An 18,983-nucleotide genomic window follows, 5' to 3' on the forward strand; every position below is an offset into this window, starting at 1 on the left:
ATTGGGTGTAACTCTCTGTGGCAGTCCTACTTTGTCAGAATCCTGTTTAATGAGAATTGTGAGTTTGTGTAGCTGTTTGTTTTTCATGTAGTCATCAAGTCAAGTTAGTATCTAGTCTTCATTTATTTTCTGTCTTAGTCAAGGTGTACTCTCCTCCAGTCCTGTTTTGCCCCCTCGTGGGTTTTTGTTTTCTGTTTTGTACCTCAATAAATCCCTATGTGTTTGCATTACGTCTGCGTTTGGGTTCGCTCCTTCAACCACATGACAAAAATAGTCAAAGTAAAAAAGTATACATACTTATTTGTACTTGTATGTAAAAAAGTGTTTCTTAGATTTTTAGTGTACTTTTGAAAACAAATAGGACTAGAGTTTTTATCAATTTAGTATTTTTGATGCAAAAACTTTGTAAAGAAAACCCTACTTGCACTAAAATAAAATGAATTGGCATTTTTAAAGAGTTAAACTTATGACACCGTGATTGATTAGCTTGTTAGTCACATTAAGATATAAAAAATATATTTTTTTTTCTATTTTTAAATCATTGAGTCATAATGACTGACATAAGGTACTTTTAAGTCTACATGAAATTGTAATGAGTAATAAGTATAAATTTTTTATTTGTAAACCGAATTAAGTAATCGTACAAGTTTTCGGTTTTAACAGAGTAAATAATATAAATGATTATATAATAGCCAACAGTAGTGAAGTATTACTTAAAAACTTTACAACTCTGCAATTAAACGATTAAGACCTATGCACAACAGATTAAAAAAACACTGATGATTTTCTACTATTGAGAATGAGGAGTCACGTGCCGATTTGGACGGGGTCTGAGCCGGTTGGCCATGATGGTAGGAGACGCTATCGGTTACCAGCGGCAACGCCTTTAGAACCCTATGTTAGAACCCCACAGAGACGCGACTTAACATTCCAGAGCTCTTTAATTTTCGCGCATTTATTATTTTCGTGCATTTATTATTTTGGCAGGACAGAGACGGATCTAAGAATACGAGAAAAAAGGAAGAAAGTAAAGCAATGCAAAAAGATAAGTTGAAAGAAAAGGGACCTTACAGGAACAAACTCACACAAAGCGTAAAACAGCTGTATTTGGATAAGCAGCAGCATCAATATATTTGTTCTTTTGCACTAATAACAGTATTATTATTTTATTATTATTACTTATGTTGTCCATCAAACTTATATTGTCCAAATTTACATATATTTCAATTCTCAATAAATATTGTTAAGCCATATCAAGTTGTTTCAAACATTTATTTCAAATAAATAAAAAAGTAATGAACAAGGCACTCAAACAACACTTTTGCGCAAGTTAGTTTCACAGCAAACAGTGAAAATCGTATACTAAAGGCATCAGCCAGCCATGCAATCCAGCGTCTCCTCGTCAGATACTCTCCCTGATGCTGTGTCCATTTCGATAACCTAAAAAACTGTATTCCATTGTTCCTATGTTTTCCATAATTTCCATTTCCATAAGAGCGCTGCCTTGTGGTTTCAGACATTGCAGGTTGCTGATTCGACCCCAGCCAGATCACTGTGATGTGAGTGTGAAGGGCGTGCCCAAAGAAGGGGGATTACGGTGAGGTTTCCCCCTGAACGTCCAACAGTGATTATGCTTTTGGTCAGATGGGGGGAAAAAAAAGCTGTATAAATATTTCTATTTTATCCATAGGTTTTGTCTTGAATAAAGCACAGCTGACCAATCAGAATCGAGGTTTGGAACTAACCGTTTTATAAATATAGCCTAAATATATGACACTACTACAGTGATTACTACAGATAAAAATAATAATAATAATAAAAAAAAACAGTGATTAACAAATGTTTCTACTTTGCACTTTTACTGAAATAGCTTCTTCAGTTCCATAGACAGTAAAAAAGAAAGGTCAGTTCATACAAAGCATCATTCACTTAACGCAAGCTAGCTAGTTTAGTTACTTGCGCTTTGTGTGGAAAGAGACTGCTTACGTTAAAAGTCTGTAGACACTGAAGCTACAGTGCTCTCATCTGCACGAGCAGTTCAAAAGTGTTGTGGAGAGTGTTTACATGCGTCACGTCACCAAGGTGTAAAGCTGAAAGTGTAGTTTGCTTTTTGCCCCTAGTGAAGCAGACGGCAAACTGCAGTATCCACCAGAGTTATTTTAGTCTTTCTCTCGTTACTGTAAGATATGGATATAATTTTTACATCAGTTTGTGTTGACATTCACTCTTTAGTAGGAGTCTTCTCTTTGCTCACGTGTGACCTGTAATTTTTCTCATTGCGGGTGTAGAACCAATCAAAATCGTTTATGATTATAAGCGAGTGTCTTTTAATTGTTTTATAGTCTATGGTTTGATCATAGAACATCGAGAAACTCATTGATAGCAGATAAAAATAACCCAACATCATGCAATCTGGGCTGGCTAATACTGTATTTTCAGTCCATTTGCTGCTGCACCTCATTTTTAAGTTATGTTGTTCAACCTCGCATGAGCACTTGTGTCAAGGGAAGGGAGGAGACAGGTCAGCAGCAGGTCTCAATATTAGAAACAGATTTGCAGGCAATGTTATCTCACACAACACAACACAGTAATAGATCACAGATTTCTGGGTGGATAATCTCATCGTGGGGAGGGCAGATTTCACATGCAGCACATCTGATAAACAGACCTCATCCAGGCATTTAGTGCTCAGACTAATCCACAGTTTTGAGCTTTATGACAATCTTTTCACATGGACATGTTTACAATGCTCTCTGATTGAGTGGTCAAAATATTTGCACATTCTTTATACCAAAACCAATTACAAACAGTGCACACTGTAAGTTGCAACACATTCTCCATTGTGTTGCTATAACATGCAAAGTAATCAGGATGAGCTACAGCTCAATACAGCACAGTAATCCGATTTGAATGACAAACATCATGCTTATAATAATGACATAGCCTATATTAAATGAGTTAAGAGCACAGTATAAAATCAGCTTTTGCTCTGTTAGTGTTATTTAATATGTTATATGGCACCATTCTGGTAATTTATAGTAGCGGAGACTGTGGTAATCGTAACGGGGCAAACGAAATGCAATATATTTCTGAAATCACTAGCGAGCCAGAGCAATGACTATCAATGACTATAGCACATGCTCATAGAGTCCTGTCTCTGCCAGAGGAAAATGTTTCTTTATTAAACCTCATCAAATAACAAACAGGCATTATGCCAGCACAAATGCCAACACAATAAATATAAGCAGCATAAACTGAGCATAAATTAAATTGATATAATTAACTACATTTTTATTAGGCCTATGTTTTATAATTTATATATATATAAATATATACATACACGAAACAAGCAGTTTGTGTGAGAAAACGTCCGTGCCTTCAGATCACTTGGACGTGGATGATTACAAGAGGTATAAACAATATAAATACTGTTCATTTTCTCACACAAATCGCTCGTTTTGTGTCTCAGGCCATCAATGTGTACTTACATTTATGAGTCATTAAATCATGTTTAATTTGGACTTCTCTGTGCATGCTTTTTCAGGTGGACCCCATAAAACTCCATTATATGATTGACAGACAAGAACGGTTCGACCTAAAAATATCACAATTGAAAATACTGTGGAAACAAAGACACCTACATCTTTGGATGCCCTTGAGGTAAGCTAAAACATATCAAAAATTAATTTCAAAGTGAACTATCCCTTTAAGCCATTTTGAGCGTGGCATGGTTGTTGGTGCCAGACGGGCCGGTCTGAGTATCTGCTCAGTTACTGGGATTTTCACGCACATCCATTTCTAGGGTTTACAAAGAATGGTGTGAAAAGGGAAAAACATCCAGTGTGCGGCAGTCCTGTGGCTGAAAATGCCTTGTTTATGCTAGAGGTCAGAGGAGAATGGGCCGACTGATTCAAGCTGATAGAAGAGCAACTTTGACTGAAATAACCACTCGTTACAACCGAGGTATGCACCCCACCGAGTACCACTTATCTCCAAATAGGACAAAGAGGCTACAATTTGCAAGAGCTCACCAAAATTGGACAGTTGAAAACTGGAAAAATGTTGCCCAGTCTGATGAGTCTCGATTTCTGTTGAGAATTTGGCATAAACAGAATGAGAACATGGATCCATCATGCCTTGTTACCACTGTGCAGGCTGCTGGTGTAATGGTGTGGGGGATGTTTTTTTGGCACACTTTAGGCCCCTAAGTGCCAATTGGGCATCGTTTAAATGCCACAGCTAAGCATTGTTTCTGACCATCCTTTATGGCCACCATGTACCCATCCTCTGATGGCAACTTCCAGCAGGATAATGTACCATGTCACAACCTCGAATTGTTTCAAATTGGTTTCTTGAACATGACAATGAGTCATCAGATCACCAGATCTCAACCCATAGAGCATCTTTGGGATGTGGTGAAACGGGAGCTTCGTCTCCTGGATGTGCATCCCACAAATCTCAATCAATTGCAAGATGCTATCCTGTCAATATGGGCCAATATTTCTAAAGAATGCTTTCAGCACCTTGTTGAATCAATGCCATGTATAATTAAGGCAGTTCTGAAGGCGAAAGGACATCAAACACAGTATTAGAATGGTGTTACTAATAATCCTTTAGGTGAGTGTATATAATGTATAGGCCTACACACACACACACACACACACACACACACACACACACACACACACACACACACACACACACACACACAAACATAACGTTTTAATAACATGCATGCAGTAGGCCTATCTTATTAAAGCAGAAGCCAAGTGTGTTTGTATGTAAATGTCGAATTGAATCGCAGCATATTTATTTTACTGCTGCATATTGCACTTATTAATTAATTCACTATATCAATCAGTTAATGACTTAATGACAGATGTGAAAGTGTTAACAATACAGACTTTGCCAAATAACCCCTTAATGTGTGCAGTAGTAGCCTAGTGTGTGAGTGAGCACACTTGTTCAGTGTGGTGGGCTGTACAGCTTTAAAGCTCTTGCTCCATGATGCCTTGCGGTGTCCCGCTCGCTCGCGCTCATTGTATTTACTCGCTTGAGAGAGAGAGAGAGAGAGAGAGAGAGAGAGAGAGAGAGAGAGAGAGAGAGATCTGCTGCTGTTGCTGATGTAACGGGCCACACTGACTGAACTTCAGCGAGCGGACCGTCCGTCCGAACGGACCTGAACCGGACCGCATTTACTGACATCAAATGTAGAGAGTGGTTACGATAGCTACACTAGAGGAAAAGCTACACAATCTGATTAAATCTCGGTGCCGATTAGGGGAAGCGAAGCGGACCCGGACTGAGGATTTTGGCTGCCCGGGAATGCAGACACACACAGGTACGCAAATGATTTTAAATAAACGTTTCCGCACCGTGTTTTGGAGTCCAAAATTTGGATTGTCGGGGAAGCCCGAGAGAAGGGCGTCATGTATGTGTTTTCATGGGGTCCCTTTAAATAGTTGTGACGGGACGCGCTAGCTACATGAACGCGCAGGAGAACAGACGCATTACACGAGACTGTGTGCAGTCAATGTCGGGTCTTTTATCACCAGCCCCAGGTCTACATATGCTTTTTAACGGGTAAAATGACAGTATGATAGTGAATGTTTTCCATCAGATCAGCAGCAGGCCCGCAGCCCCTCCTAAACTTACAAAACACTGATCACGGCATCACATAAACACTAATTACGACTCTTCTGCCGTGGCTTTATATTAACTTCATTTATGAGTCATCATTATTAGACATTTATAAAGAGGGAGAGAGCTGTCTCAATGACTGTCTCTGATCATAAGGTTTTGAATCAAAATAATGATGGTTGGCTGGGGGTCCATTGTCTTACCCCATATATACTTTAAGTCATGTGCCTATACAGAATTTGCTTTTAACTGGAGTAAAAGTGCAACTAGCCACATCCTTACCAGTAATGTTTATCAAATTCAGTAATTATGATGGTGATAAATATTTGAATTCAAGTTTAATGACATTTCTAATTATTGAAATCTGTGATCTGTTCAATGGCGTTACCCATAACTGAAAATTCTGTCATCATTTATCAATCATTATCCATCTTATTTTAAGTAGCAAAGAAAGCTATTTAATGTGAAAGTTAAAGACTTGTGATTCCGCTATATGTAAACAACTGAAAAAATAACAAAGTGCTGTAAACAGTATAACTATTTGTGCAACAAACCAGTGCGTTTATGATTACGATAATACATTAAAATAAAATAACAAAACTAGTTTGCCAGGTTAAGCCGCTTAACAGACAGTTTTTGTACAGCTAAAACAACTAGAAGTGTCTGACTTTATAATGGCGGCACACATTAAAAATAGTGAAAAAATGTTGACAGAATTTTAATTTTTAGCATTAGGACTATGTGATGTTGCATAATGATTTATTACTTGTGATCAAACTATGATCTCAAACAACTAAGGATCCAACACCTTTAAAGTTATTACATACTGTCATACAAACTGTAAAGTTATATAACAAATAGGAATGTTTTTGTTAAGGTGGCTTGATTACATAAACCGACTATCAGAACTTGAATATGCAGTTGAGGCCAAACTGTTGCATTTGTGATTAAAGTAATGCACTTTTCAGCAGGTTTAAATTTAAATCACTCATCAGCATCAGATTGAAGTTTTCTACATCTTAATACATCTTTAACAAATTCAAATGAGCTTTACAGATATCCATGTGAATATTTCATGGCTGTTTTAATCATTTTAGTTGGCTTTTTTTGTACATTATGTCTTCTTTCTTTTTTTTTTCTTTTTTTTGTGAACTAACCACTCCTTCAGATGCAGCAGGCAGAGCAAGACCCATTAAAATAGACCAGATTGAGTCATCTTAGTAGACACAGGATATTAGGCAAACATTGGATTTGTATGTGCATTTTTCAGATTTCGGACACCACCTTTCTCTGCCTCACTTACTCGTAGATCTGTTTACACATGCCTCATTCATAGAACTGACTCACTCACAACCAATTACACATCCCTCAGCCTCTTAGTCTTATATGACAACAGCTGGCTCATTAAACACCCACTGATCAGATCTGCTGATCGTGGATTGTTGTACACGAGAGTGCTAAATAACTCCAGCACATGTCCTACCAGAGGAAGAAAGAAGACGCAAAGGAAAGCTGAGGAAAGCAGAAGGCGGAGTAACATTACATATGGAACTGTGCTGAGAGATACATGTAATATCATGAATAAATGCATGGCGATGCAGATAAGGATCTTGAGTAGGCTGCAGAAGGCTGTTCTACTCTTTTGATGAGTTAGGAGGAAGACCAGATCTGCACCCACAGATTTCCACAAAATTGGTGCATCCTTTTGAAGTTATACACGTTTTTTTTTTGTTAAATCTGTGTGGCAAATAATCTGTGGTCTCAGGAACTTTAGGTAATTAAAATATCCCTGCTTTTGTATTTTTGCTGGTTTCTAATACAAGTGTGTCACAGACAGTTCACTTCCCCCTTTTGAACCCATACTGACCAACTCAAGGAAATGAAGGGATTTATCTGTTGTGCAAGAGGAAAAACAATGACAGAGAAACAGAAAATCGCCTTTTGTGCTCTGGTTTCTTTGTTTTGTTAATGGCACTTTGCATTCATTTACCAATATTTATTTTTACAACTAATTAGTGGGGCTTGCTAATGCATCACTGTTATTATTGCTCAAATGTAGAGTTAGTTGTTTTTCCAAACCCTTAACCTTAAAGCCAAAAGTATACTTTGCATGTGATGCAAATCATCAGCATAGTATGCAAGTATTGTTTGCTTGCAGCCGCTTATACTCTGTTCAGTTCGCATATTTTGGTAGCCCTTTTTTCTTGCACTCGTTTGTCCGAAAAGTGGCAACTCTGCCAAAGTGGCAGCAAAAAAACTACTAGAGACTACAACAGACACAAGCAAATTTAAACAAAGACATTTTATGTGTCATTTTCATATGCCACTTCTAAAGAGAAATAGGGATGGATGAGGATGAAATCTTCTAGTATGCACGTGTCGAATGCTGACATTAACGCATGTTATCAAATGGAGTATACTTTGAAAGGTTGTGCTTTTGGCCTAAGCCCTTTTATTTGGTTGAAACCAACCAGAACACCCCTGAAACTGCACAAAAACAAATTAAAAACCACTCCAAATGCCTTCGCAACCATATGGTAGTGCATTGACAACTACAACACCATGGCATTATGGTGCGCTAAAAAATGCTAGGTTGTTTCAACCCATGTTTGGGTCAAATATGGACAAACCCAACCATTGGTTTAAGTTTTAAAATTAAATGTTTAGACCCAATGGTTGGGTTTGTTCATATTTGACCCAAAATTAGAGTGTGATGTTTTATTTATTTATAGGCAATCATTCAGAAATATAAAAATCTCATTTTGACTGATTGTTTGAGTGCCCATGCAATGGCAAAGTGCAGTGACTCTCAAAACATTTGAAGAAAACATCTCTCAGAGTTTTCCTGCTCAAACAAAGTTCTCATATTATTTACCAATGATTGACAAACAAGATTGAACTCTCTCTTGCCTAAAATCAGAATTTAAATTTTGTAAAAATATTTGCTAATTAAACGTCGTGTTGCACGGCATGCAGGGTATACACATGTCCAACACACCTTCCCCCACATTGTTTGTGAAAGAGCCACTTGTATGTATTCACCTCAGACTAAAGTTACTTTGAGTTAACAAATCTTACTCAGGGTTTCTTTTCATCCTTAACAGAGGCTGTACTGACAAACAATTTTATTTTGAATGGTTTAAATTCAGTGTCAGTTTGTAACTCGGTGCGTTGTTCAGCTGTGAACCCCTGACAGGACAAAGTTATACAGTGGGACATGGGACAAAAGTTAAAATAAAGAGATTGTTCCTTAATTGCTGCTGTTTGTTAGTTCCCAGGCCGGTCACAGCCGGCCATGTGAGAGATTCACAAAACTGCAAAAGCATCACCATGGAGATGGATTGTTTGTGTCCAGTCATGCTGTGAGGCCTGCAGGGGTGGGCGTCTCTCCAGCAGACCTTTGTGTTTGCCTGGACCCTTGTTAGAAAACACACCGGTCCTGAGAAGGTGTTCATTTGCTGTATCTAAAACTCCAATAATCATAGCATCTGAAATACTAGACAGCGGAACAAGCTTTCATTTCAAATGACATCTTTTAGAAAAAAAACCAAAACATTTTAGCCTAAATGTTTTGCTAATGAAAGGACTGACACAAAATTATACAACAGAAAAGCCTATTGAAAGGACTGTACTGCCAACCCTCACAGCTTCGTTTTCATTTGTGACCACTCAAGGATGACAGCTACCAAATCAACCCGGCTAGTTTTATAAACATTTGACTAAGAACAGAGTTAGTAAAGCGAGAATGGATGAACAACAATGACCTAACAGAGCATGTGAGAGCACAGCATGCTGGGACCGCTATACCCGATAGGTTACTGTTGGATCTAGCCATATGTTTATGGACGTCAGACATGTGAGTCGACTGGAATGTGAATTTAGATGCATTACGTCTCATTTAGCGGCTGTCTTGGCTGCACCTTGCAGTGAAGGCCCCAGCAAATCCTTGAGTTTGCTAAATTTAGCCCCAGGTCATGAATCCGACGCTAGTCTGGCGCAGATGCCTGTATCACTCACAGTTATACAGTTAAACACAAATTCGGAAGCCGACACATAATACTGTTGGGGGTAGGGCTTTAACACAGTGGTTAAAACATGCATGGAAACAACACCACATAACTGTATGCAGCTTTGATAAACTGGTGGGAAGGAACTTTGTATTAAGAAGCTCATGATAGATTTCTGAAGCAGAAGTGAACGATTATGTTACGTACCTTCTTGGCCCGATGTCCCTACCCATAAGAGACTGATTAAGATATTATGTCAGAGTATCAAAACGCACACCAGGACAGAATTAAAACTAGATGAGATTAGATGTGTGTAGTGCTTGCCAATGCAAAAGCTAAGATGTTGTGGGGGTTGCTAAGAAGTTTTAAGTTCTTTTAAGTACATTTTAGGGTGTTTGCTAGGGTGTTCCTTGTGGTTGCTACAGTATAGATGGTTGCTTACTGGGCCAAGTCAAAAGAGCCCAACCCTCTTAAGTCTCTATGATATTATTCCTTGAATCCCTCATTCAATTTGGAATTATTTTGTTGTTGTTGTAACTTGAACTTTCGGGGAACGACAGACTTCTCTATGGTGACGTATGCAGAACTTCACCAATCATTCAATTCTCTGAAACCCCATCTTAAAACAGACTAACAGACTATTTATATGCCGGAATTTAATACTTGGGGTTAGGGGTTTGCTGCAACTGTATTTGTGTGTAGTGACATACTGATCACACTATGCAGGCATGGGCATCCATCATAGATATCAGCTGGTTGTGAGATGGCATATCAAGATTTTGCCCACTGCACTTCAGCAGAGACCACTTCAGATTTCAGCAGACCACTCTGAGACAATCAGAATGAGAGACAAACAGAGGACTTTCTCTCTTCACATGGGCACCATCTATACTGTTCATACAGGCCTGTTTGGACCAGTTCTTCAGCTTGAGCGGTTCACAGCTAAATAAATCACTCTCATCACTATATATATATGCTTTCCTTACCAATGATATGAAGTAAACAAAACTATCATAAGAAAAAAAATATCAAAGAAAAAGAAACATATCTGAATCAGGAAGTTTTAAGCATACTGTATTATTATCGTAATACATTATTATATGTATTATTATTATTATTATTATTACATTACTGAAGTCAGGCTGGCAAAATAACTTGGAGTAGCATTGCAGTGAATCAAAAATAAAAATTAGATATCCATAACCTAGCCACACACCGTAACTTGCTCTTACAGTGTAGATCTCTCAAGTATAGAAATCCTTAAGAGAACAACAGGAAGGATAGCATTAAAGGCCAAAACACAATATAGTAAGTGAAAATTGATTTGCAAGTTGGATTTAAGGATAATAACAGATGAGAGTTTTAGCACTTTGGCACTTCAGCATCCAAATCCTCAATTTACACCAAGAACTAAAGATGTTATCTGTCAGACTGACACTGAGAGGATATTAAAGAACCAAGTGTCACTGTTATTGAAGATGACTCCAAGGGAGTATTTATGGTTGAATAATTTCTTAAATAAGTGGAATTACCACAAACATTTATTTTGTCTCACAAGCAGTGATAAGAGCAGCATGCAGACCAGAGAGCTTGTAACGGGTGTCTGCAGAAGTGAGGAATGACATCATCCAGATGAGAGGCATGGAGCTGAAGGTGTGGGTGGATGGAGTGCAGCGGATCGTCTGTGGTGTCACCGAGGTCACCACATGTCAAGAGGTTGTGATCGCTTTGGCCCAAGCAATAGGTGAGACATTAAATCTGATTGTGAATAACACCACAATGGCTCCATTTTAAAAGATCTTCTTTTCCATGTTTTGTATGTTCCCTTCCATGCTCCTTTTGTTCCTCCTTTCCTCAGGACACAACATAACACTCACTATGGCTGTCTCCTTGACAACAAGCCCTCATTGAGATCAGAGATTAAAGTAGTGAAATGCAGTATTGTCCCTTCTAGTCTCAGAGTTTGACCCAATCACCCTATACTGGAAAAAAAATGGGACTGTGTCTTATTCCATTATTTCACGAATAAGTACAATCTCTGTTCCACTGTGATGCTTGGTCTTCTGTGAATGTCGGATCAATTTCCTTTGGAAAGTTAAATCTTTGTGTCACCATGATTTTAGAGCTTTAGTGCTTCTCTGTTTAGCCATACACAGTTTGATTAAAGTTAAAGTGTGGAGTTTTGTGTATGTTAAAATACCTTATTCTTTCCCAGCTTAATATACAACTATACTGTATGTAAGCCATTCATAGGCTGATTTCCCCAGAGTGTAAAGGCAAACAATGCTGAGTTTGTTTGAAGATCCTCATTAAGCCTAGCCCTGCAACACAGGCTCAACAAATGGCCAAGAGGGAAAATTTGTTTCTCATAGAATTGAGAATAATACTTATTTTCGAAATTCATAGTGGTGATCCTACTGGTGCAGAAATGATGCACTTCGTCTTGAACTGAAAATAGTTACATTTGACACTACACAGAGCAAATGACAGATAATACTTTAAATAATACTATTTTAAAAATCATTGATAATATAAAATGATTGTATTGCAGGGCGGACTGGTCGCTATACGCTGATTGAAAAATGGCGTGAGACAGAGAGGCACCTGGCACCCCATGAGAATCCTGTGGTTTCTCTGAATAAGTGGGGTCAGTACGCTAGTGACGTGCAGTTGGTGCTTCAACGTACAGGCCCTTCTCTGAGCGAGCGCCCCACCTCGGACACCTCTGCGAGAGCCCCTGAGCGCAGCCTATATCGCCAAAGTCTCCCTCCCATGGCAAAGCTCCGGCCCACAGCCAACGATCGTTCCCTAAAACGCCGTGAACCAAAACGCAAGTCCCTCACTTTCACAGGTGGAGCCAAGGGGTTGCGTGACATCTTCGGGAAGAGTCGTGAGGGTGAGACCAAGCAAAGAACGGTGAACACAATCCGCAGCAGCACCCCGGCACCTACGCAGGAGCTGTCCCTTCTGGTGCAGTTGCAGAAAGATAAACTGCGCGTCCTAGAGCAGAAACTGCAACGCTGTGAAACCGAGTTGCAGCAGCAGTTGACGGAAAAAGAAGAAGAGGAGCTAGTCGAACTAGAGCAGCAGGTCCGCAGGAATGAGGCGGAGATGAAGGAGCATGAATTCTGGGAGAATGAGCTGCAGATTGAGCAGGACAACGAGAGGCAACTGCGTGCGCAACTGCAGGAACTGCGTAGCCGTGTACAAGAGTGCGAGGAGCAGCTGGGAGAGTACCTGGCTCGTATTCAGTGCATGGAGGCAGGGCTGGAGGCAGAGCGCTTACAACAAGAGCTGATGGAAACACGAATAGCAGATGAAATGGAGGTACAGTCGCGACTGGACAAGGCCCGTGCCGAGCTGGACGTGCAGGTGCATCAGGCTGCAAGACTGGAGAGCAACTGCAGAGCTGTGGAGCTCTCACTTGGGCAGTCAAACATTAGGCTACAGGTGAGACCACCTAAAGGAATATAACAATTCACTTACACTAACATTGCTGACTTTCTAACCAAGGTTTTGACTGAGGTTGCACTCACACTAGAGCTTTTGAGTCCATTTGACATCAGCAAGGTTAATTTGGTTGGTGTTAAAGCTGTCCAAACTCATAAAAATACAAAGTATGCAGGTGTGGTTCGCAGTTGGCATGAAATCAATTTTTACTAAATCGCAGAAGTGAATTGCTTTTAATGAATTGGAGAGCATGCAAAGATGAAATAGTAGATTTCTCTCTCATATACTCATTTTCCACCAAAAAAGAACTGGTTCGGAACTGGTGTTGGAGTTGAACTTGCGAACCGCTTCAGAGCCTATTTGTTTTCCACTGACTAGAGCGCCCAGGGAACGACGTCGTTACGTCACTGTGTACGTCGCCATACGTCTTAGCTAGAAACGCTTGTAAGCACAACATTACTTTGGGATTATCTCTAACTCGTATAGCAAAAAGGCTTTAAAAACAACTGAAATATGTAAGTCTTTTAATCTTTTCGTTTGATATGTAATCTTTTCTGACTAGTTGTGTACCCCTGTCTTGTGTCTTTTTTTCCTTTCCATTTATTTGTTCTATATTCTTCTTTGCTTATAAAGTTTTCAATAAAAAAAAAAATAGAAATGCTTGTGCTAACTTCAAGCATAATTACAAAGGCGGACTCCATCGTGTTTCTGCAAATGTTTCTCCTGGCTTTGAGACGGGCAAAAAAGATGTTTAGAACACATCTAAACCCGCCCCCAGCCCCCGACGTAAGCATGACGTGGTATAAGAACAGTTCTAGTCCAGCAAAGAGTTGGTGCCGCTTTGGAACCAGTTTTCCCGGCCGAGAACCGGTTCTTTGGCTGTCGAAATGCACAGAACTGGTTCGCGCGCAGGCACCGGCTCTCAAAATGCTTTGGTGGAAAAGGGGTAAAAGATGGTCATATCTCAGGGGTGCCCAGTCCTGCTCCTGGAGGACCACTATCCAGAGTAGTTTAGCTCAATTCCTAACCAGTTAATCAAGGTCTTCAGGATCACTAAAAACTTTCAGGCAAGTGTGTTGGGGTAGGTCGGAGCTAAACTCTGCAGGTCATTGGCCCTCCAGGAGCAGGATAGGACACCTCTATCATAGCTGCTTCTCTCAGTACGCAGACTGTGCATTTCTTTCAGTGCATCAGTGGCAGATGATCTCAAGTGCATATAAAGTTTTGGTAGTTAATCCAAAGTACTTGTACCAAGTGTGACAAACATGACCAGTACTTTGTTTCATGCAGTAGAAGCATGGCCCTGCTGAAACCTAGTGAGCTACAGCTGCTTTGTTTTAGACTCTTTGGCCTTAAGTTCCAACAATGCGACTAATCGGCTTTGCAGAATGTTAGAGACCAGGGTGGGGGGTGGAGGGTAGTGGTCACAGATGTTATGTAAAAGATCTTTGCCAGAGCTTACTGATGAAGTGAAGGAGTAGAATATGTTCCAGTACACTTTGTATTCACCTGGAATGTTACATAAAACAGATACACTTGTATTTAGAGCACTAAATTCTCTCTGGACTATCTTGGTAACAAATAAGATGGATGTCTTTTGGAGCACACTCTTTTGGCCTCCCTCTTTTTTTTAAAGTGTGAACATGGTAAGGTATGAGGGAAAAAAATTTGATTTTATTGTCTATTTTAGATGTTAGATTCTTTAACTTTTAATTGTTTGATTTAGGAAAGAGAGCAGGAGCTGGAACAGTTAACTAAGGAGCTAAGGCAGGTAAACCTTCAACAATTTATTCAACAGACTGGCACCAAAGTAACAGTTCTACCAGCAGACCCTGGTGAGGAGGAAGCTAACAGAGGTACAAACACACACATATTCTGCTCTTTTCTTGATTTATGTAAATCAAATGTAACCAACCTATAACGAATGTCTCTAAATTCTGTCAACTTTAAAGTATACTCTTTAACTAAAGCCTCTCTTTGTTTTGTCTCTGTAGAGTCAGAAAATCAGCCTGGATCTCTGAAGCGGCTTGGATCAGCCCGACAACTTCCCGCTGACCTACGAGTTCTGCAAAGCCCCCTGAACACGACCTTTAACCCGGAAGGCATCTATGTCTGATTTTGCACTGGCATCAACATCTAAATGCTGTCAATTTCCCACATGACTCCACATCACTCCGAGACCATGATTCAGAGTCTCTGGCGAGATCACATTCCTAGGAAATATAGAGGTATCTGTTGTTCACGGCGAAGATTCCTTCCTCTTGTTTGACTAATCCAACCCAATCAGAGCTTTCTCCAAAACCTACAAAGACAACTCCAGCTGAATTTATGCTCACTTTCACTGGACCCAAAACTCAGTAAGGCTTTTACCATGTATTGAACAAGGCAACTACTAAACTCATACAGAAAAAGAGACAGAATACATGCTGCCTCAGCCTAAGTTCAATCCATTAACCTTTTGGTGCAAGTTAGAAAATGCAGCATCATGATGTCTTTCATTTCTAGAATGTATCTCAATCTCCAGGTAAACCTCACACTCAATGCGATATGCAAGCAGCAGGAATTTTAGGGAGATGCAAAGAGATCGTGGAGGATGATAAATTATGCAGTTTATGTTTTATGTGATGAAAGCTTATAGAAAGGGGTGGGGTTTCGCCTTAGTTTGCACTTTATTGGCCAAAACATCTGCTGTGGAATTTTACAGAAATCTTAAAAGCTGAAGAATAATTTTCTGCATTTGATCGCACTAATCAGGAAAACAGGTGCATGCGATATTTTAAAGTGTGAAAGTGACGAAGAGAGGTGTTTTTGCATGAAAGCAGCTTGTGACAAGTGAACTTTGTTACCTTTTAAAAATGAAGCAACCTGATTTTGTGCTGAACTGCTTAGCTGAAAAAAGTAGCCTTTTAAATAATGCAAGTACAGAACAATGTAGTTACGCACAAGTCATTCTAATGACTGGTCTAGATCAATGTGTTCTGCCAGTAAACCTTTTTTGGCCAATGAATGCAATTTTATTTCTGTTTATTTCTGGAAGTCATTTTTTTTTTATTTACTTGATCTCACTAAAATGCTATCCACATCCTAGCAAAGATCACACTAGTTGCATATATTTTAAACTAAACTGTTTTACTAGTTTTCAGAACTATATTTTATTTCAGATTAAACCAAAGTGTTCTGGAAGTCATGAATGTAGAGATTTGTAATTGTGCAAAGGGATGCAGCTCCAAAATATTTTGTTGATATTATATTATTTTAACTGTAGTAGCACCTGCTTCCCTTAAAAACACATTTACAGAGATGCAGAATGACTACATTTATTTTTACATTTAGCAAGGAGCTCTTGATGGTGTGAATAAGGAATTGCTCTTTTAGGTTTGCTGCAGTTGCTTCTGGATTTGTTTGGATATTTTTGTAAACTAACTGAACTGATTTTATTTTTATTTTATTTTTTCTTTCAAAAAACACTTGGCAAAAGTTAACAATTTAACATGATCTCCATGGATGACTTAATCGTTGTATCTCTTCGAAAAAAAAAAGACAGGTTTGTTTTAAAGACTTGCTCATAATGTTCATACGTTCAAAACAAAATCCATATGCTTCTACATTTGGAATAGTTGTGTGTTGATTTCACACAGAATTGGTGCTCAGATGATCAACAAAAGAGCATTCGGTTGTCTGAATGCCGCATGACTTTAAGAACCAAGTCATCTCTGTGTGACGAGGGGAATGTTTGAGACGCATGCCTTTCTTAATAAAGTGTAAATAGCATATAGCAACATATCAATAAGTAGCAAAGATGACTATTTTTAACATGGATGAAAAAAAAAATTGCACAACACTCTTAACTGCTAATATAAACGATGTTTTTTTATAGCATTGTTAGGCTGCATGCACTGACATTCAGTTTTAAGCTTGTGTGGCCTGTGCAGGATCCACTTATGGCACCTAATACAGGTACAATACTCAACAGGTTGTATTAAGGTGGAAGATGGACTGTGCTAAATGCCTGTATAAATATCGGTAACTCTTCCTTTTTTAGTAATAATAATTACAATTACTGGGTAATAACTAGGTCCTAACCTGAACCTACCCCTAACCCATGTACTTACCTTATATTAGCCAGTACTCTCTCGGCAAGTACCCTGTAAGTACACGCAAGTACTGTACTGTAAAAGGAAGCGTTACCCAAATATCTGTGCAATCTTAACAGGCTTGAGGTGTGGGACTGATGTGTGTGCATTAGAAATTAACAGTGTGTATTCTATCACCTGCTGCTATACACACAGGTGTGACTAAAATAGCATTAAGCTCAGTTGATAGTTTAGATCAAATAGCATTATGGATTGATATCTCTGGATCACAAGTTTTGACCTTTAATGCAGTACCAAAATCCCTTTGGGCAACAAACAAACTTATGTTAAACAAACTACTTCATTCTTGAGAAGTGTCAAATGCCTGGAACACACATTTAAATGATTTATGGTGACATGTTTATCAAGCCATCAGTGGAAAAGATGCAGTAACATTGTAAAATGCTAAATAAATTTAGAATAGAGCATTGTTGTTTATTGTGTCCTTTTCTAGTTGCAGTCAACAGCCTAGAACTTGTGTTAATTTTATGTGTGCGATTAGCGAAATTAATTACACAGCAGGTAAATCGTGATAATCTGTAGTCTGATATTTTTGTATTGTAACCACAAAACTGACCATTGTCCCAGGCAACCGATTTTCAAAGTCACGATGTAACGGAAGTAGCGACAGATCCTTTCTTCCGTATATTATATAGTGAGAGTGGATTATTAAAAAGTAAAAGAATTGGGTGGGGGCTTTGTTGGAGGTTCTGTCCATTGCTTGTTTATTAGATGGAGGCAAATTTTTTTTGACCTGGTAATTTTTAATTAAAATATCACTCGACATATGCTGGACTTTCTTCATCCACTCATTAACCAATGGATAGAAGTAAGTCCCAGCTGTACATTTTTTTTCTTTTTCAATAATCTGTTTCACTCAGATGTACGTCACAATATGGAAGAAAAGATAAGTTGCTACTTCTATTACATCGTGAGTGACATTAAGAATCTGAGGAACAGATTTTTTCTATGTTTACTGTTTAATAATTCAGCCTGGCAACAGATAAAAAAAAAGTGTCCACAAAGCTGGTCCTAAAAATATCAGAACAATCCCAGTCTCAGCTTAATGAGGGTGGTTGCAGCTGGTTAAAGACCTGACTAAGTTCAAACACCTTGATTTCCCTGTTGGCTTCTTCCCAACAGAAGTCTAAGTTGCAGACACTGTGAATGCAATGAGTGGCATGAGGTAGCTATTTTGCCCTGTTAGATGGATTTCACTCAAATCGAACGACTGCAGGCTTCTTCAGTGCAGAGGTGGAAAGTTCTGCTAAGAAAAGGAGCACTGCACGCCGGGAACCAAACCCCACACAAACAATTGCTTTCACCTCTACTCGAGATATGTGTGCATGAAAGCAAGCATTAGTATCACATATTTTTAACGCTCAATGCCTCATCCTTACTGGAGTCAGAAAACTCGTCCTTGGCTAGATTCCTGTTTCTGTGCATTAATGAGTCAAAACACATCAAGGCTTAAACACACTTTTGGAGCCTTTTTTAAAAGACTCATGAGCTAAGATTTTTGACTATCGGCATGAAGACACGAGTGGGCTGTCTGACCAACAGGTTAAGTAGGTGAGAGGTGATCCCTCCAGAGTATTCATCCATGGAAAAATACAGCGTTGTTGACATAATTGCAAACAAAGTTGTTCCCAAGCATATCTTGTTTTATCATATTTTTATCATACAATTTTTTAAACTACTTGCTCAGACAAAAATACTGGCTTCTGGCAATAATTATACTTTTGGGACAGCA

General features: G+C 39.0%; 1 protein-coding gene across 2 annotated transcripts; it reads left to right on the top strand.

Moving 5' to 3' along the window:
* The first annotated feature begins 5,061 nt into the window (after positions 1 to 5,061).
* On the top strand, positions 5,062 to 16,550 carry rassf8b (Ras association domain family member 8b). 2 transcript variants are annotated; one of them, XM_039668257.2, is made up of 5 exons: positions 5,062 to 5,341; positions 11,206 to 11,391; positions 12,199 to 13,097; positions 14,824 to 14,953; positions 15,092 to 16,550. In XM_039668257.2, exons 2-5 carry the CDS (start codon positions 11,280 to 11,282, stop codon positions 15,211 to 15,213), a joined length of 1,263 nt encoding a protein of 420 aa, XP_039524191.2. In that variant the 5' UTR covers positions 5,062 to 5,341; positions 11,206 to 11,279; the 3' UTR covers positions 15,214 to 16,550. The 2 variants fall into 2 exon arrangements, with proteins under 2 accessions (XP_039524191.2, XP_039524190.2); XM_039668256.2 differs by having other exon boundaries at positions 11,209 to 11,391.
* Positions 16,551 to 18,983: the final 2,433 nt, after the last annotated feature.

Source organism: Pimephales promelas, chromosome 24 (genome assembly GCF_988280905.1).
Source record: "Pimephales promelas chromosome 24, fPimPro1.hap1.1, whole genome shotgun sequence".
Lineage (NCBI taxonomy): Eukaryota > Metazoa > Chordata > Actinopteri > Cypriniformes > Leuciscidae > Pimephales > Pimephales promelas.